This window comes from Balearica regulorum, chromosome 13 (genome assembly GCF_011004875.1).
Source record: "Balearica regulorum gibbericeps isolate bBalReg1 chromosome 13, bBalReg1.pri, whole genome shotgun sequence".
NCBI classification, from domain to species: Eukaryota; Metazoa; Chordata; class Aves; order Gruiformes; family Gruidae; genus Balearica; species Balearica regulorum.
Window position 1 is genome coordinate 3,965,721 of NC_046196.1, and position 20,130 is coordinate 3,985,850.

The 20,130-nt window shown below is 46.3% G+C and overlaps 1 protein-coding gene across 4 annotated transcripts in view; it reads right to left on the reverse strand.

Annotated features, from left to right (window-relative positions):
• Positions 1–278: 278 nt before the first annotated feature.
• The window catches only part of KLHL36 (kelch like family member 36), a 98,718-nt gene continuing 78,866 nt past the window's right edge, over positions 279–20,130 (reverse strand). For 2 of the 4 annotated variants that reach the window (XM_075765922.1, XM_075765923.1), the window contains 5 exons: positions 19,797–19,936; positions 15,521–15,602; positions 10,600–11,673; positions 9,590–9,747; positions 279–3,726 (listed from right to left, as the gene is read on the reverse strand). In XM_075765922.1, the coding sequence (XP_075622037.1) occupies positions 3,171–3,726; positions 9,590–9,747; positions 10,600–11,673; positions 15,521–15,580 (1,848 nt within the window). In that variant the 5' untranslated portion in view covers positions 15,581–15,602; positions 19,797–19,936 and the 3' untranslated portion in view covers positions 279–3,170. Of the gene's footprint in view, positions 3,727–9,589; positions 9,748–10,599; positions 11,674–15,520; positions 15,603–15,861; positions 16,149–16,190; positions 16,456–19,796; positions 19,937–20,130 lie in introns of those variants that run through there. The other 2 variants (XM_075765925.1, XM_075765924.1) reach the window with 2 other exon arrangements.

Here is a 20,130-nt window from a genome sequence, read left to right on the forward strand (position 1 = left end):
ACTCCTCGTTAAATACTATCTTTGAAGCCACTGTAGGCTGGATTGGGTCTTTGGTGCAAAAAACGTGAAAAGTAATTTCTGCCTGTCTGGTTTGGAATGTGATGCAGAGAAGGTAGATTAGCCAAGAAAGTTGTATTTCTACTTCATATTCTTACTTTTAGCTTCTGCCAAATGTTTCCACATTATCAATGCCACCTAAAAATAATTACAAAATTACTTCTTTCCAATTTATCAAAAAGGAAAACCTCCATTAAATCAATTCACAAGTCAGTGATGAATACAATATTCTAAACTGGGTTTATTGTTTCCAGACATTAATGTAATACATAAACACATTAAAAGGGGGGATATCGTAACAAGCAACCCATTAACAGAAACAAAGCAAGTCTTTGAAACTTTTGTTCTATACTTACACATGAAAATGTCCCAAAAAGTTAAGTAGTTGTCAGTCAACATAGCAAGGATCTCGGATATAAAAAAACCCAAACAACTCATGAATGAGTTTGTCATAACCAAAACGTTTGGTTTTGTTTCTTTTTATTTATTTATTTTTAGGATAAAAAAGAGTAACTATTACCTCATGCAGTGTACAAAGGCTTTAAAACAAATCCATTAATGCAAATGAAAGACTAGCTCCTGAGGCTTTTTTTTTTTAATATTAAAAAAAAAAACCCTCAAGGAGTTTCACAAAATTAATTTCAACTAGTTTTCTTAAATCCTTTCTTAGCACTGAAGGAGAAACCTGTAACTTCCTTGCACTCCAGAAATTTATTCAGAGGTACCTCTTTCAACACAAATATGTTCTTGTAATATATCTAAGAGTTCTTTAATTTACCAGAGCTTCAAATTAGATTAAGTGCAAAAATGTTTTCTTAGTGTTTGCCAATTATTGAGGTAAATAGTTGGAGGGGGGAAAAAAAAGGGCAGGTAGCAAGTATCAACTGTCTGTACATCAGATGGGGGGCGGGAAAGGGGGCAAATCTGAAATACACGATTATGGTGCACAAGGGAGTTGTGGAAGAAGTAACAGCAACAACCAACAGTTCCTCAGCAGAACTTTAAACCAAAGCCCTTGAAATCCACTCAGCAGATCACCATTAGCTGAAAATAAAGCGTGTTTATTAGCACGTCTGGCGAGCTGGACTATCGGGGAAGAGGTGGTACAATAGTCGCAATTATAGCTGACTGCCTGACAATGCTGAGAATGTAAATGCTGCTCCAACAGCTGCACCGCATCCCGACCAACTACACAAAGACGGAAAGATCCATCAAATGATGAGTTCCCGACGGCAACAACGGGGTCACAATTACAGAGCAGTAGCTTCTATAGTAAATAATATAATATATGGCAAACGAGACTGAGTTAGCAAAATGCATTATATAAAAGTATAAAAGTTGTTTTTAAAAACTTTCTAAAAATTTCACTTGGGAAGGAGGAATATGAATCTGTGGCCTGGCATTAATACAATAACTGAAGTGGTTGTATCAGATTGCTGGTGATCGACTTCTTGCAAATCAGAGGTGGAGTTCTAAAACGCCCCAGGGTGAACGCCTGAAAGCTGGCCAGACAGTCGGGGAATTTTATTATCTGCAGCAGAATCAGCTGTGTTTGTAGAGGGTGGACTAACACTTAGGTCGAAAAATCTCTTTACTTGGTATGCAGAGGATAGTGTAACACAGAGGATTTAAGAGATGATTTTCAGTTCAGTCCTACTGTCTGGGTCCCAAACAGAGTCCCAAGTATATTTTGGGTTTCTTCCTTTTGAGTCTGGCTGGCTGGGGAAGGCATTCGGTTCCATGCCTCATGAGCTGTGGCTTCAAGTCCCCACCAACTGCATCAGAAAAGGCTATGCTCATGAAAAAACATTTTGAACTTGGGGGGGGGGGGGTGGGGGGGGAAGAGAGAGAAAAAAAGAAAAGGAGGAGAAAGAGAAAAAAGAGGAAAGTGTGAGCTGTTAGCTCAGGTAAAAAAAACCCAAGTTGCTGTTCTTCAGGATTACCAAATCCCAATTAATCACCCTTGGTTATTAAGATTTTTGACAGCAGACAAGTCTGGTATGGGCCGCTGCTCACACTGGCTACTAGCTGTGACCACCATGAGGCTTGAGTTAAACGAAGTGGATCCCAGCTTTTACAGCCTGGTAGGGCTGGGGGGGACATCTTGTTTCAAGTTCAGCTGAAGGATCCTCCTGCCATTTCTCCCCACCGTCATGCTGTTCAGCAAAACCCAAACTCACAGTGAGCTCTATCAGTTGCATTTGCTTTGAAGCCCAAGGCAAAGTGTACAGTTTCCATCCAAATCCTCAAATCTTCTTTCAAGTTCTTCGAGAGATTCCCCCCCCGCCCCGATTCTGGGGCATGTTTTAAAGCCTAAGAAAAACTTGATGTTGTGTTTATATATGAAAAGAGCCATAACGAGGGATGCAAAAGTCACCTCACCTTTCCCAGATTTCAGAATTCACCATGGTATCAATCCAAGCCCAAGTCAATCCCATCTATTCTTTAGCCACAAAGGAAAGTTGTCTTCATCCTAAGGGTACAGTGGAGTTACTTACTCTTCAAACTGATCTGACCTGCATTCACCAAAAGCAAGGTTCTCTTTGAACACTCACGTGTTCCAGAAATCTGACACTAACAACTCAAGAACGTATTGTAAATGAAATTTAACATTACAAAAATTCAAGATTTACAACATTGAAGATTTGTTTCATTTTTTTCTTAGCAGTTGCTTCTGAACTCCTTTGAACTGCTCCATAACTTCAAACCCAACACTTACTACTCTGCCTCCTCCCCCTTGACGTTATCGTCTCAGCCACAGATTCAACCTTATTTTAAAAAAGTTGATACAATACGATGTACGTGGAAATGCCATGAACCACAGACGTAAAAGACTAAGCCTTAACATTCAGGAGAGCAACGTAACCTCTCTTGCCATATCACCCCTTATATAGTAGGAGGGGTTTTTTTGTTGTTGTTTCTTTTGTTGTTTTTACCTTAAACATGAGCTTAATCCAAAAAAACACATTCAACTGTACATTTTGTGAGGCTTCAGAAGATGCCTCCCCCCCCACCCTCACCCCTTTAAAAAGAAAGAATCAAGGTTAGATAGAAATGATTAAATACAAGGTTCTTTTGGAGTCCACCATCAAAGGGTGTTTATCCAGAAGTAGTCATCTTCCTCGATCTTGATGTTTTTTTGTTTTCGTCTTTTTCTTTTTGTCCTCTGTTTTGGGTTTCAATGCACAGACACACGCCGACACACCAGCAATTGCCTTGGGTAAGTCAGTTCCCTTGTACCACTTATTTTTCTCCTTATCATAAACCTGGACTGTTTTGGAGAAGACCGTTTCTTCCCAGCTGTAGCCTCCGAGGATATAAATCTTGCCTTCCCAAACTGCCACCCCTGACTCGCTGTTCGCTTGCAAGAGAGGAGCAACTCTGGTCCACTGGTTACATTGAGGGCTGTACGACTCCACACTCAGAATGTCAAAACGAGCCATGGTTTCTATGTTGTCATCGCTGCCACCGATGGAGTAGATATTGTCCTGTAAGGTGCACATGCTGTGCCACCCTCGGGCAGTGATCATCGGCCTCTTCTCCTCCCAAACATCCGTGCGGTAATCGTAACAGAGCAGGTTTTTTCTATAGGGGCCAATTTGGTAATCGTGGCCTCCTGAAATGTAGACAAATTCCTTGTAGACTGTTCCAGCGTGGCCATAGGTAAACCTAGAACAGGCAAACAGAACCAATCTGACTTAGTACTTGGGGATTTTATCAAGATACACAAGCATTCAACAAAGACTGGTACTAAAGAAGAAAATAAACAGTAACTAAAGACAGAAGAATCCCTAATCCTGTTAGTTACCCAGTAACTATTCTTATTCATACTGCTTCACCCTGCGCTGCAGAGCGCTAAGGTACGACAGTCACTCGTTAAGGCATCCTTTTCGTACCTGGTCGCTACAGAGCGCTAAGGTATGACAATCACTTTTTAAGGCATCCTCTACAGTGTGTCATACAACAGAGGTAGCCCATCCTGCTCTAGTTGGCATGGCCTCCACTCCCATTTTCCTGCGCCAGTGCTCGGGTTGGATCAGTCTGAGAGGGCCAGAGAGGAAAAAATCCACATCTCAGCAAGGGTTTCTATGACAGAAAGAGGAAATAATCATGATACCTCTCAGACTTACCAGTAGCAATTAACCAAGAAACACCAACAAGAAAACTACTGCTGCCTTCCCCTTCCACAGCTTTGCGATCATGAATCCACCGGTGTTCACAGCCCGGTTTATCTGCAGCCACAATACATGTGGTGGTATTTTCACAAGCTATCCATCTGTTCTACCACTTCTGCTGTGCAGGTGGTAACTTCCTGGGTCACCCCAAGACATTGACATCTCAGTCAATCATAGATCAGAGTCCACATTTGAAATAAGACAAAAAGAGATGGTAGAAACCAACGTCATGCATGCTGCTTCCACAGGGCAGAGAGAACTCCCCTTTGATCAGCTATAATAAAGCCACTACAAACCTAATTCTTGAAGCTGCTCTTAACTTCACACTAGGATATTCCTGACCAAACCCCTCTGAGCTCTCAGAAGTGGAATGCTAAGGTGAGGGACAGCCTCGGCTTCTGGGAACATACCCTTCCTGCACGTGCCTGTTCTGTTTTTGGGTGCAAGGGTGTCAAAAGATGTAGCTGCAGCACCAGCCACAGCAAACTGGCTCACACACTGCTACAAAGAGCCCAAACAATTTAATACCCATAGGGCTGCAGAACAATATAATCATCACGCTGCACTCACGAGCCTCTGCTACCATCCTTTGTAGTCAAGGACTCAAGACAACTCAACTTCTATGGCAGACAAACCTACGTTAACATTACTTTAGCCTGGAATGCTTTTGAACCATGCCTGAACATGCTCGGAACTCAATGTGGATAGAACCTTGAGCTGTTTTTATTTCACACAGTAATAGTTTCTCTCAGCTACACAAACGGTATCATAACTTCTTCCACACACCTAAGTGCCAAGCGCTTTTGTGCCAAGGGAAAAGGTGGAACAGAAAAGAAAAGAAAACCCGCATTTACCCCGAAAGCACAATACTTCTGAGAAAAGCTAAAAGATGTTTATTATTCCAGATGCCTATTGAAGCTTCTGATCCCTGACCAGTGTCTGAATATCTGAATCAGATATTTTAACAGGCTCCTGCTACAAGAAACAGAAAAAACCTTGACACGCTTGGCCTAAGAATGCTGGTGGCCAGGACAGACCATGCAACTACAGGGGCTGGAGCACTATCCCTGGAGACCTTGAGAAGATAACTTCAAAACTGTACTGCTTCTTAGTCACTCAAGAAAAAGAAAGAAAGGAGGGAGGGGGGGGAAAAAAAATATAAAAGAGAACTAAAGGCACAGGTATGAGACTTTATCCAAAAAGGCAACTAAAAAATTCCACAGCTTACAACCTGCCTAACCATGGAAGCACATAACTCATGCTTGGTGCTTCTGTTTGACACGAAGTGCCCTGAGCGCAGGCACTCCAGCTTTCGCACCTGCCAGAAATGCTATGGCAGGGGCAGTGTACATAGATGCTGCTCTACCTCATTTGTGGTCTCCTACAGACAAGAACTGGAGCATATGTCTCCAGTGCCACCCACTCTGCTTGGTAGAGTCTTCTCTTCTCAATATACACAGGAATGGGTCTTAAAAAGTAGATTACCTAGCTGGGAAGTAGGATGGACGAGAATTCATTCCCTTTCTCAAGCTGCACTTGATTTTAAGGCCACATCTAACCAGCAAGCTACCTGGAGGATGTGCAGCACACTCCACTGTGGAGGTAGTAGCAAACGGACAGTTTTGAGGACTCAAAAGGAGAAGAGTGCAATGCCACTGAATCCCACAGAAAGCCCAGCATTACTGTGCTGCTGATAGCAGTCATGGTACAGTCAGCATTTGGGGGGGGGGGAAGACCGTAACTGAAGAAAAACTTGAGTGACCTTTGGAGAAGCAGGTTAAATGTTTTCCTACACTAACTGGAAAGTGGAATTCTGTACAGGGAAGCAAGCAATATACATTTTCTCTCAAGCACATGCATGCAGTCCAGTGCAGACAGCTACAGAAAAAGCACCAATGCTTTTCTTTTTTTGCATCAATGAATGGGTACGTCTAGTGAACAGCAATAGCTGCAAGAGTCATTTGAAAGAGGCAATCATTTTTGAAGCATCAAATCGACCATCGATTTGTTGATTTCCACTATTGGGAAATTACCCACTGAAATACGCTAGAGGTGTTTTGCTTTGCCTGACTTCTGAAAAGCTCATCCAAAATTGCACAGACCCTGCTTCACATTAATAGAAACCTGCATGAAATGTAATGCACAGCTTGCAAACAATCAATAAGAATCCTTTCTGCAAGCCCTGTGGTTTAAACAGGGCATTTCTAAACGTGCAACAGAACAGGACACTTCAATACAGCGGGTCCAGACATCCTCTGACAGAAAGCATCTAGTATTTTGGCAGCGTTATCTCTAAAAGTAGCCAGCAAAAGAAGCATTAAGGAGAAAGAAGTTTTGATTCAGAACATCTGCTAGAGCCAGCTGCTGATTTTTAATAACTTACCTACATACGATGCTGCAAAAAATTACAGTTTCTGACATGGTAACACCATTCAGTAAATGCTATAAAATCTACCATTTATTTTCTTAAACAGAAGAACATTTGGCCTAACTCAATAAAGCTTTGGTTATTCCCAACTCCAACCAAACTCCAGGCAAGCTGTGGTTGCTCTGGATTTCGGTGTCCACTTGTTGCAACCCTGCGAGATTATTCATGACACAACTAGCAGAGGAGACACCATCATTCGTTAACCTGTTCCAACACATTTCCTCATACAACTGCTTTCAATTGTTCTGCCAAACTTTAACCTAGAGCCACTCAATTAATTTCAATGATGTCTGCAGCAGACTTTTTCACGGTCTATTTAAGGTGAGGACACATTGCACGAAACTTCTGCTCCACCAAGCTTGTCAGCCACCGCTGCTCCCTTCCGGGCTAGAAACTACGGCAGCAACTGCTCCCAAAGAGTCTGGGGAAATGGTGAAAAGAATACAGGACCTCTCTGAAGAACAGGAAAGGCATCCCACAGCCAAGGACCCTAATGAGAGTCAGGCAAAATCCACTTGTAGCAAACTTGGACCGGGTCCACCCTTTAGATAGCTTGGCTGAGGTTTTCCACGTTAAGCATCTGCCTCGAGATGCTGTGTTTTCTTCTCCAGTAAGACAGCATTATTTCAGTCAAAACAGCTCAGCTCCTTCCAAGAAAGCAGTGAGGGAAAACAACGTGCTGTTTTGACCGTGTTGGGGTGGGAAGGGGCTGGGGGGAGAACTTGCAAAACTTTTCCTCAGAGGAGCATGACTGTGCCTGCGTACAGCAGCATGGACACGGGATTTGGCAGCAGACAGGAGGCATGTGCATTCAAGGACGCAACCATTGCCTTTCCCCTGAAAATCTCCACACGCATGGCAAGCTATAACCCTTGGGAAGGAAAAAAAAAAAAAACCAAACCAACAAACCAAAACCATTTTCTGGATGTTCAGAGTAGAAGCTTTAACAAATATAACCTCAGAGTCCAAGCCCACACAGCTGAAATCAAACTACGCAAGCCTACACCCCAGAATGACCTCAGATGTGACTATCACTGCAGGGAATAGTCTTCCAGGCAGTTGCTGGCTTAGAGCGGTCAGAAACACCACCAGAGCTGTGGGCAGGGAGCCTGTTCTGGTGGCTGTGCCCCCAAGAGGGCAAAAAAAACCTGCACGTGTTCTCTTCAGAGAGAAGATGACAGAAAAATGCAGGAAACAAGGCAGCTATGTTGGGACTTGTCCCTGCTTTCAGAAGGTTTCTTTCTGTTGTCGACCTCTACGCTGATTTTAGCCTTTCAGCCTTTTGCAACCTGCATAAAGTTCTTTTAACTTCATTTCTTCTGTGCAGAAAAACAGCTGTTGCTAACAACATACCGCCCTACGCAAGAGTTCTCAACCACAAGAAAGAGGGCTGAAAAGACAGAAAATCTGAATGTACTACGTGTCCATTAAGATCCAACTAAAGACATAGTAACATGCAAGAGAGCAGCTACGTGGAAAAGTGGGAAACTGGGAAACTATCTAGTTTACTACACAGCTGCACAAGCACCTGAGCTGGCACAAGGGACAGTGGACGCAGGACAAGGACAGAGCCGGCAGCAAGAGAGGCCGCAGAACTATTTCTTCGGGATGCAGCAGTAACTTAAAATAGTCGCTGTGTTACAGCCTAGCCCTGCAGTTTACCAACCAGCTAAGTCGATGCAAGTGGGGTCTATCCCACAAAGGGGGCTTTTGCCTAGTCCAAGCGGATCAGCGAGGCAATCTAATAAAAAATTAACACCCCTCCGCCCACGTCAAAGTTCACTTTTAAATGCCGCAGCTGCAAAATTCCCAAAGCCAACCCATTTCTGTGAGCTGTTATTGGGATCTCACAGGTCAACCCAGTGACCAGAAGGGCTTAGGAACTGGAGATACTCATACACAGCTTCCTAGGAAGGACTGTGCTGTTTAGCCTCAACTGCTAGATCTGCCTATGTGAGCAGAAATAAAACGGAAAAAAAGCATCCTGCTCCTGAAGAGCACTCGAGCCCAGCTGCTAGCCTGGATCAGACTCGCATTGCAGCACCTGCCCAAAATAGAATCGGGCAACAGGCTTCTCTGCCTTCACTGGCTGCCCATGGCTCGGCGGCTAAGGGAATAAGGGAAAAAAACCCTGATCTCTCAAATCAAATTGCAAGTATCTTGCATGTGATGCCACTAAGAAAGCAAGCACTGCTGCTGAAGCTGCAGGTTTCAGACATCATGAAAATACCACTCGTATAGCCAATACTCCTGTAATTTCCATGAATGCGAAATATTACTAAACCTGTTTGCAAATGAAATGCTGTTGTACCATTCTTACGAACTCACTACTCAAACATTGATTCAAGATAGGAGGAATGTCCTGTGCTGCTGTTACAAGAAAAGCTGCAGTATTAAAGCCTCTCAGAAGCAGAGCAGCTGAGTTTTAACTGAGAGAAGGAAAGGTCACATTTGCCTGGGTTATCTGTATTTGCAATACAAGTAAACGTGGTTTATCTGCAAAAGCCAACTTGAGCAGCCAGAGAGAAACACCTCGCAAGGAAAACAATCACAACAAGGTGACAAAGTATGGCCAAATAAATTACAAAAGCCTTTGATCAAGATCTAAACAGTGCCTCTGAAAAGACTCAATTCCAAGTGACCTCAGGAAAAATATTTTAATAGTAGAGCAAAATCACAAGGGCTCTTCCTCCCATCCTTCAGATGTACCGTACCTCAGGACAAAAATTACAACCGATGAAGCTGACATGAGGCATGCTGCCTGGAAGAGATGGCTGCTCAAATACCAAATGCTGATATGGTTTGTAACTTGCTGATACCATGTTGGTTACATTATCCCCTTGCCTCCCTTCTAGGGATACCCGGTCACACAAGCTCCCTCGACCACCGTTCGTCAAACATGGGATAACTTTCCAAACACCCCTATTACCTCGGCAAGCCTGCTATATAGGACCATGAATCCTTCTGAGGACTGTAGGTCTCAACTGAAGAGAGTGCCCCGTTCTCATTCCTGCCACCAACAGCTACCAGCATGTCGGTAATAGCTCCCAGGTAGAAATCTACCCGGCGTTGTCTCATGGAGGCAACCTGTCAAAAAAAAGAACACGGTGACATCTTCAAACGTCTGGTAAGGAAGCTGACTTAATGTATATTCATGTCTGAGGATAGAATTGGCTTCTTCCCATTTCTTTGAAAAGGGGAGCTACTGGTTCTGATCCATTGTATTCATAAAATACTTTTGCTTTTCTGCAGTAGCATGTTGCACAGCACTCCTTTTCAAAAAAAAAAAGGGACAGCAGAAAGCATCTAAAAGACAGGCCACTCTATAAAGGTTTGTGTTACATGGGCCTCCTTCCAAACCCTGTAAGGAACATAAATTGGAATCACTCAGAAACACAACTGAACCACACAGAACGACTGGTTCAAAATATGGCAACAGTGCAATATTTGCTAGGTCCTGCACTGGCTGCAGGGTTTTACGGCACGACTGGAAGCGAATAGCTTGTTCTGAGACACATTTAGCACAGAGACATACGGCAAGTGTCAGAGACGTTTTCTTTTTACATCAGATCCATTTCTTATTTATTTATATGTGCTACTGCTTGAGAAAGATGAAGTAAGCAATTGTGTCTGCAAGTCTATTCTAGCATTATTCCCAAAAGTAAAGAGTTGCAGGTGGATGCCGACCAGCAATTCCACAGATGAGATGCCCGATTCCCAAGTGAAGCTGAGAATCTGCCTCAAAGTCTTTCACTGCGTGTGTAACTTCAGCATTCCCACAAAGGGTTCGAGTAGCTGCTTCTTCAACTTAAGTAACTTGAATTTCCATTTGCAAGTGTTGCTACGTCAGCTATTATAACAAGCCCTGTCCTTCCACCAAAAAGAAAACACTCTAAACATTAAGGACTTTAAACAGAAATAATACAGCTTAAGTCTCACCTTTATCCACTGGTTACAGCGGGGATCATACCTATATAGGAGATTTGAAGCTGCATCCCCTCCGTTGTCCCTTGAAAAGCTGCCTCCGGCTATGAAGATGAAGCCTCCCAAGACTGCAACACAGTGGTGACTTCGTCTGGCTGGGAGAGGGGTTTCTGCTACCCACTGCCCCTTCCTCACGTCCAAGAAGCAGGTATCATCACTCAGTTCCAGGCACCGTTCGGAAACCTCCCCACCCACAAAGAGGAGCCTCTCCTCGCAGGTCCGCAGGGCCGTCCGTTTGTTTTGCAGCACTGGCTGAGCCGTGACGTTATTATGATAGTTCACCGCCTCCTCTATAAACCCCTCACAGTTTGCTTCTTTGGGAAGAAGAGAGCAGACAGCAGGCTTGACTCGATGGAGGAGATCACTTTTAGGTATCAAGGGAAAATGAATGTTCTCCAGAACCTGGTAAGCCTCGTTCTCCCTTTCCGGGTACTGGGTAAGCCACTGCAAGGCAGCCTGCAGTAAGTCATGCTCGCACTCCTGCTGCACATTGCTGCTGTCCAGGTATTGGCACAACTTCTGCAGGGAAATGTTCTGCAGGAAGTCCGGGGTGAAAGACAGCGTGCCGAAGTTCTGCAAGATGAAAGAATCAATGTAGGAGTCAAGGCGCTTCAGGTTGTAAATAGAGGCCAGCTCTTGCAGGTACAAATAGTTCTCCTCGCTGACTTCGTTCTCCAGATACTCGCAACAGAAGTCAACCACCTTCCAGATCTGCAGCAGGTGAGCTGTTTCGAGGACGTAGTCGATATTGCCACCATCTAAAGACAGCTCACTGCCGTAAAGGAAATCCACCACAGCCTTGAGACCGATATAAGAGGCTCCAAAAAGTTCAACCTCTTTTTGGTGGGCTTCTCGCATACCGATGGTGAACATAGAGTTGAAGTAGTCACTGCAAACAGCGAGAAGGTTCCGATGGGCAGGGACTCTCTGTTCATCCACCACAAGGACAATGTCACAGAAGAGGCCTCGCTGCCTCTGCTCGTTCAGGCTCTGAAGAACTAGACTAGAGTGGTCATCCCACCTGTACACCTGGGATAAACAAACAGTTTAACAGGCAGATGTTATTGTCACCAAGAAAAATTACAGTGTGCACAAAGTGTTTTCCCACTAGATGCAGAGAGAGCGCGCTTACTTGTGTTGCACATTTCTAACAAACTCTGACTTGAAACGGTTGGCAAGGAACGTAGTATGAGCCCAAGCTCCTCACCTCCACTTTGAATGGCCTGTGCAGACATTCACTGCTTCCTGCTCCCATTTTTTGTTATAATTTACTCCTATCTCCTCCACAACGCTGCATCCAAACCTCCTCCCTGATGATTTATACAGGCATAATTTTCTGAAGCTCTTCCACTCATTGTCTTCAAGATATCTTGCTGCCATTTCCTTTCGTACTTATCCCCCAAATGGTCCCTTACAGAGTTCTTCTCAGCTAAGCTACTCGCTAAATATTTGGAGTGGGAGACACACATGCAGCAGGATGCCAAATTTTTATTCAGCCCATGTATTGTTTGGCTTAGTGCTTACTTGACAGCTACCCCCTCTTAAATCTTTTCAGAACTCTGCACTTCTAGGCTCATTAGGGTAAAATCCCTCTCTTTCTTTCCATATTATTCCAGGCACACACACTGCATTCAAAAATAATAGCTGTTTATTTATGTGCAAAGCCACACATGTGGATAACTTATTCCCATAAGACTACTTGCTTCCAGAAGCCGAGGTAGTTTTTGTTTTAATGAATACGACTAAATATTTTTCTTTTAAAGAAAGGGGAAAATGCCCTCAGAACATGTCCGTTAAGTGCCCTTCTGGGATCCCTCTGGTCCAGACATTCTTCCCACCAGCTCTGTACGTGCCGCAGAGCTTTTGAGGCAACCGGTATTCGCCTCTTTCTCACAAACTCGTGTTACTAGTTTTACCAAGAACCAAAAGGGAAATGTTTTGTTACTCCTTGAATGTCCTGCTGAACACGTACTGAAGGGGCTGGTCACCCCAGCACGTCAAGCGATGCGGCTTTTAGGACCATCCTTCCAGAGGAATGGAAAGCCTGATGGTACAGTCAGTTACCTTGTGATCTCTCTTAATAAAAGCCAGGTTGACTTAAATGCAAATACATAGCTTTAATTACCAAATTCAAAACAGGCAGAGTTGCAGAGCCTGTAGGAACATGTAAGAGAAATGAAAGGAGGTGGAAAGGAAACCTATCTTTGTATCGTACCTAAGTTAGCTCTGAAGAGTTCTGCCTGTAGGACGCTGGGTCTTGCCCAGTCCTACACCCTCAGACCGCATTCCCCGAAGCGACACCCTGAAGAGGTGTCTCAGCCCATACCAACATTGAGAACAGTCACACAGATGACCTGGGGTCTCTTCAAGCCTCTCAGGCATTCAACCTTTCCTTCCGCAAAGTGTGGCTTCTCCTAGAAATCCCAACTATCCGTGGCTTTCCTGGCTTCCCAGAGAGCACACGATTATTGCCGTCCGACTAAGCCATTAATGGGTTGGTTAAATCACGGTGAAATAACCTCTCTACGTGCCTGGATGGGAAAGGTTCAAGTCCTACAGCCAAGATTTTTTCCCCCTGCACGCAACCCTCGCTCTAGATACACACTCTGTGTACATCATTTGGTAACTGTACTTTTATATGATGAGATAACCAGGATTAACGCATGCAGCTCCCCACCGTCCAGACGGGATGGCAGCCGATCATCCTGAGCTAACACCAACCCTGGGAGCCCGACCTCCCACGTCTGCCTTTCAGCAGTCGGTGGTACAGAGACAGGCAGACCGCCAAAGATGAGACCCAAATTAATAACCGCATGTGCTGCTCTTCGCGTGATATCCCAGTGGTTTCTAAACAATGGAGACTAAGCTGCCAAAAAGCCTTCTGTTGGAGTAACTTTGTACACGCAAGTGTACAGAGTTAAACCCATCTAAGTGAAGACGCTTCAATAATTATAAGTTTTCTGGGCCAAAACTCTTTAATTTGCCTTATACTCATTGCCTCATCCTATCTCTGAACTTAAAGAAGGATCTATGGCATAGACAACAAAGTAACCTCCACTGTGGAATAAAACTGCCACCGATCTGTAGCAGAAAAAAATATGGGGTTTAAGGACTGTAAAGTTTTTTAGCGTCATTTCTCTGAGGTTGAGAAATGCTGGTATCGTACAGGAACCCAAGCAGAGACCAGGGAATGGGGGAGGTGGGAAGAAGAATAAATATGGCAAAGGGCAAACCACACATTCGTGGCAACTATGATAAACTATAGCGGATGAACAGACAATAATTAACATCTTACAGCACCCTCTTCGGAGTCTGACTCATGGGGGGCAGTTATTGGATTAAACCAAAAACATATCCCCTCTCGTCTCTGTAAACTGGCTGATCGTTTCTCTCCAATATTCTCTAATACCTCCATCGTGCATAACAAGATTACACCCGAATATAAGATTTGCCAGAGATCCCTATTTACTTAGCTGGCTGCCGAGTCAACAGCATAATCCCGACCGCAAATGCGCCCGGCGACTTGTACTCCTAAAATCCTTGTTGCCATGTAGAACTGCTGCTACTTCAGAAATCAAGCATAAAATCATTACGTGTGGCATGGGTGGGCTCAGAATGTATTGACATATTTCAGCCACTTAGCAAGTTCATTCATTCAGTGAGCAAATAACAGAAGCCGGTAGCTGCACATTTCAAAACCAAGACTAATTTTATACTAAACTCAAACATCTTTCTCAAGCTATTTATATTCTGTAGAACAGCTTTAGCATTATCTAGCAATTCTAAGTTTAACAGATAGTGACAGCTGCTGTCTAAGCAAGAAAATAAAACAATGCTGTCAAGTCAATTAATTTTTAATGTGATGAATTATTATTACATTCAGACTAAACCATTTTAAATGGCAGACAGGATCAGCACTCAGGGAGAGATTATATTGGTAAGGGATGCATTTAAAAATTAGTCCTACTTATATCAACTGTATTACTGCAGTATTTTAACTTCTTTCAGATTCAAAGATCTAATTTCTTTCAGATTGTTAATGCAGTACCACCACTCATCAGCGATGCAAAAGCAAATGAGATCTGTCTCATTCACCTTGGATAAGACAGATACAGGCACTGAAAAGTTTTTCTTTTCTAGCTGATCTTGGTAGTACAAGGTATTTGCTCTGCAGCATCCGTAACCTCGTGCTCGCACGAGAACAGAAAAGCAGTTTTCACTGGTGTGAAACAAAGCGAACATAATAATTACAGCTGATATTAACATCTTATATGCAGGTCATTAGGATGATGACCTAAGATTTAAAGAGCTACCTAAGATGACTTCCGTGGATTCCCAACTAAAATCAATGTATTTGTGCAGAGATTCTATACAAAGAAAATTAACCTCACAAACCCAAGAAAGCATCTTGAGTTCGCTGGAATCACTACTGTTTGCAGGATCAAGACTCCTGGCTTGTAGGAAACAAAGACTAAATCTAAGAAGTAATCCCAGCTTTGCTTCTGTAACTAGCTTGGATTTCATGAGATGGATCAATACAAAAAATTCCCAAAATAAACACATCGCATTTAATGACTGAATTTTTGGTGTAGAGAAAATACTGTACTGCGATGATGTGGGTTTCTTTTTTAAGTTATGAGTCATGATGAGCAGATGCCCATTTGCTGCTGCTGCTGCCTTGTTTTTTTAAATCACTAGGTAGCAACTTCTTCTATCAGAAGTATTTGAGCTGGTAGACCACTGGTTTCATATCTCTTTTTAAAAGCTCAGAATATTCACATTCCTCCAAAACAGCCCATCCAAAGGAGAGCCTTTACACTCCTTCTTGCTATTTCCTTAACTTGCTTTTTTGGTAGGCAACACAAAACATACAAACCTTTGAGGATTCACTTATCTTGTGTGGACGACAAATCCTGGTTTGCCTGGTTCCCTCCATGACAGGCTGACCCGCAGTACTTCTGCAACAAAAGCAAAGAAAGACGTTAGCAGCCTACCAGTCCTTTCAGACTGCTAAAACCCGATACTGTGCTGCACAAATAACACAATTAAGAAGATCTGCAGTTTGAAAATATTTGAGTTTAAAAAAAACCCACAACTTTTTCTGCTCCCTGATGTTTTCCTGCGCTATTAACGCTTGGTTGTGTCAACGAGTCGGGTTTAAGCTCGGGCATAATCAAAGACTAGCGCGTGTATGACTGATGCAAGTTATTTACTTACTGCCACAGCTGCCAGAGGTAAAATCATTTCCTTTTCATTGCCAAGACCTCGCTTCGCACCCAGGGCCCTCACGGGGCAGGTGTGACCCGAGCGGCGGGGCCGGAGCTGGGGCTCGGCCCCGGGTGCCCCAGGGCGGGCGGCGGCACCGCGCAGCTCCGGCCGCGGCAGCTCATCCTCCGCCCGCCGCTCTCCCCGTCCTCCGGGAGCTACATCGGCTGCGCTTTGCCACAGCGTTTATTTAGCCGGAAAATAAAAAATTTAAAAAAAAAAAAAAAAAAAAAGAAAAGAAAGAAAGAAAGGGCGGGGGGGAGCAAAGCAACAGCAAATACCAGGAGCCAGGGAGGCGGCAGCGGCGCCCCGGGGAAACGGCCTGGCAAGCGGCTCCCAGCCGCCCGCACCCTCCGGCCGTTGCAGCCGCTCCCCGCGGCGGGAGCGGGGGTTACCACGGTGCAGAGCCCGTGCGGGCAGCGGGAAGCTTCGCCTCAGGGCCCGCCGCGGCCACGGCCGGCCCAGGAAATGCCGGCTGGCTGGAGCGGGGAGGGACCGGGGCGGGGCGGGAACCAGCGCCGGGCAGGCCGCGGGGCCGGGCGGGGCCGGGGGAGGTGCCGCGGGGCCGGGCCGGGCCGCGCCGCCTGCGGTGACCCCGCCGAGAGCGAGTGGCGGCCGGGCCCGTCGCTGTTGGCCCGCTGGGCTGGGCGGCCGGGCGGCAGGGACCCTTCCCGGAGGGGTCGGGGCCTTTCCCTGCCGGCGGGCCGGGCCGGGCCGGGGATGGTGCTGGCAGGGCGAGGAGCCCAAAGCCCGGCTGGTGCAGCCATGGCCGTGGCCATCGCCACCGCTGTGTCAAGGGCGTTGGTTACAGCCAGCGCGGGATACCTGGCGGTGTTATTTTGTAAAGCGGTAATAAACTGTGCAGAGTGTGTGTGTGCTAAGGTGCAGCGGGAATAGCCCGGTCGCCATCTCATCTCGCTTACCTGGACATGAAACTATCTGACCTCAAAAACACCTAGCCTGCAACCGGCACCTCTTCAGCAACGCATGCTGCTGCAGGGCTCTTTCACATTGATTTGGGCCCAGGAGGCTTAACAGCTAATAAAAACCACCTTGGGGAGCAGCAGGGCTGACAGTACACCTCCTTCGGGGATGAAGGAAGAAGCAAAGCCTTCGTACGCAGACCCCACCGAGTCCCATCTCAGCGCAATGGTCTTCACTAAAACACTACAGGTAAAAAAACTCCTGTGTTAATCCAGCACTCCTGGGTACCTTCCAGAGGTTACCTATCGTCAGGACGGCAGAAGCAGCAAGATGCCGTGGGCGTCCAAGCTCCATCTGCCCTCACCGAGGACAGCCCAGCTTGGACACGTGTCCCAGGTGGTGACGGAGCAGTTGTCGCTGGCAGAAGACGATGCGCACAGCGTGGAGCAGCTGTGTTTTGCACGAGGGGAGTGTGCCAGGGCTGCCTGGGATGTCAGCACCTTCACCTGCCCCAGCTCCCTCCAGCTCCTCGCTGCAGGTAACAGCTCTGGTGCTGGGGCAGCAGCAGCCAGCCGGTTGCATCTTCTCCGGCCACCCCAGGAAAACCAGAGATGATGATGAGTTTCTACTCATCTAATGGATTATGGAAGCTGAAGATGAGAAGCGTTTTTGCTAGTTTTGGTCTCTCTTGTAGCCCTTGTGACCATGGGCACCCAGGATAAAGACCCTCAATTCCCAGACTGTCTGAATAAAAACCATACTTTGCTGACAACCCTAATGCTAACTGTGATCTTTAAATTCACAGCAGCCTCTTCCTGAAAGAGGACATTATTCTCCATTATTTTCTCTGCTCCTGCACAGAAAAGGCACCGATGGAGAGCGGGGTTGGGGACAGCCAGATAGAAAGATCAGAACAGAAGCAAAAAGGTGTGATGGCAAAGAGCCACAGGAGCAAGGCACTAGCAATATCTTTTAGGAGAACAGCTAAGCCTGCGGGGCGAGCACGGCTGTGCAGAACCATCCTGTTTGCTCAGCTCCCTCCACAGATTCTGAGGCCCTTCCTCAACTTCAGTAGTGCAGTCTAGACAGCTGAAGGTCAGTCCAGATATCCAAGACTTTGTGCTTGCTGGAGACATTTTTTTGAGGAAGGCCGTAAGTCCTCTTTTAAGTCCTTTCATTTTCTCTGTTGTCTGTGCTTCCTCTCTGACTCCTGTGAGATGGACACTGCGGCCAGGCTAGTGACATCTTCCTGCACAGGAAGAAAAGACCCATGTGCAGAAGGTGGAGGTCTCAAAACTCCCATATGAAAAGCAAATCAGAGCCCACTGAAGCTAGAAAAGAAAGTATTTTCCCCTTTCCTGTTACAGCCTGATGAAATTGAGCACAATATTTATTCCTCCGTGTGCTAAAACAAAAAAATCCATTAAAATGTGTCAAAGAGAAGGAGGAGAAGCAAAGAGAAGACGTTTGGTCCCACGAGGAAGGCATGAATTTCTGAAGTTTGAATCCGGCACTTAAAAGTGTGAGGCATGGAGTTCCTAACGAGTGTAACTCAAACTCTCCAGCCACCGGGTCACAGAGACCTAAACAAGGTTGAGGTTTTCTCCTTCTAAGGGAAATGACATTTCCGCCACCCACCTCTCCCCTAGGAAACCTCAGGAGCCGAGGAACAAGCGTGAAGGACACCCCGCAGTTGTTACAGGCATAAACAGCAGCAAGGTAGTGCCAAAGGATGATAAATGGAGACTATGAAAAAAAAATGTGTTTATGAGCAGGTAATGGTCAGCATAAAGGCTTTTAAAAAAGTGTTCCTAAAGACAGTTCCAAAAGAAAATCGATAGAAATTCAGACCTCTTAATGTGTGATTATATTATCATCTAGAACCTGCAGTCTACAGAGCTATTGAGCGTGATTCACCAGATGCTGTGTCCTACGCTTGTACTGACTTCAGAAATATCTCTCTTCCCTATGACCTCATCTACATCACAGAGATGCACTGCAGCAATACGCTCATATTTGGGCCCTGATGCTCCAGGGAACCTCACGTCATTCGGGACTATCTCTGGAAGAGGCTGCATGCAGGATCAGGGCTTCATGTTGTAGGGCAGTAAGTGATGTATCTTACAATTAGCTCTGGCGATCTTGTTCCTTGAGATGTCTGGAAACACTGAATAACTGTAGGTGGTAATGAGGTTTCTTACTGTTCAGACTTTGCATTTACAATATATTGACAGGAAATAAATAATGAACATCCCACCGCAAACTTTAAAAGAAACAAAATGTGATACTTTTTATCATGGAATGTAGTTTTTATTAAATTTGCAATATCCGCCCCCCCCAAGTTTAGAGTAGAAACCCACTAACACGTGCAAGGACTGGTTTTTAAAAACTCCGGTCCTTGGGCACAACATCTGGTGATATTTATTTCAAGCCGCGTTCTGCAAAGCAAAGGGCCGGTCTCTGTTCCTGGGGGCATGGCACTGACGTGCGGCCCTACAGACAACCCGTCTCCTTCTGCCTGAAACCCAGCACCTCTCATCACCGGGCAGACCCGCGATAGATTGTGTTCTGAACTGGCGGTGCTGGAAGCGCAGCCCGGTAGGGGGAGATCGCTCCATCTGAAACGGGGCAGCACACACTCACACGCACACTCACACTCACATTCACACTCACACTCACACTCACACACACACGCACCCAGCGCCCGCACACACACCTGGGCTGTCACGACTCAAAGTCACCCCCCACGGGCCCCGTTCGAGGTGCGGGCCAGCCCGCACGGATGGAGACGGGGACGGTGCCCAGCTCCCAGCCGCGGCGGTGCGGGGCGATGCTCCCCGCCGGCAGTCTCACAAGCAGCGGGGCGCCTTCCCCTGCCCCGGCCGCATGCCGGCCTTCAGCCCCCCGGCCGGAGCCGGCCCCTCGCCCTCCCCTCGCCCTCCCCTCGCCCTCCCCTCGCCTACCTGCTCTGCTGCTCGGCTACCTCCCGTGCGCCCGGCCCGGCTCCCGGCCCCGCCGCGCTTGCAGCGGCTGCTCCATCTTGCGCATCGCTTCTCCCTCCTTCCTCCTCCCGCCCGTCAAGGGCTGGAAAAACATCGGGGGGCTGGAAAAATATCAGAGACCGACCAACGCATCACTGCGGCGGGCTCTCCTCGTCGGGACCAGCCCCTCGCCCCCCTGCCCGGGCAGCGCCCCGGCTGTGCATCCTCCAGACAGGTGCCCCCCCGCCTCCCCCCGTCCCCGTGTGTGTCCCCCCCCCCCCCGTCCCCGGGCTATTGCATCACCCCGAAACCCCCC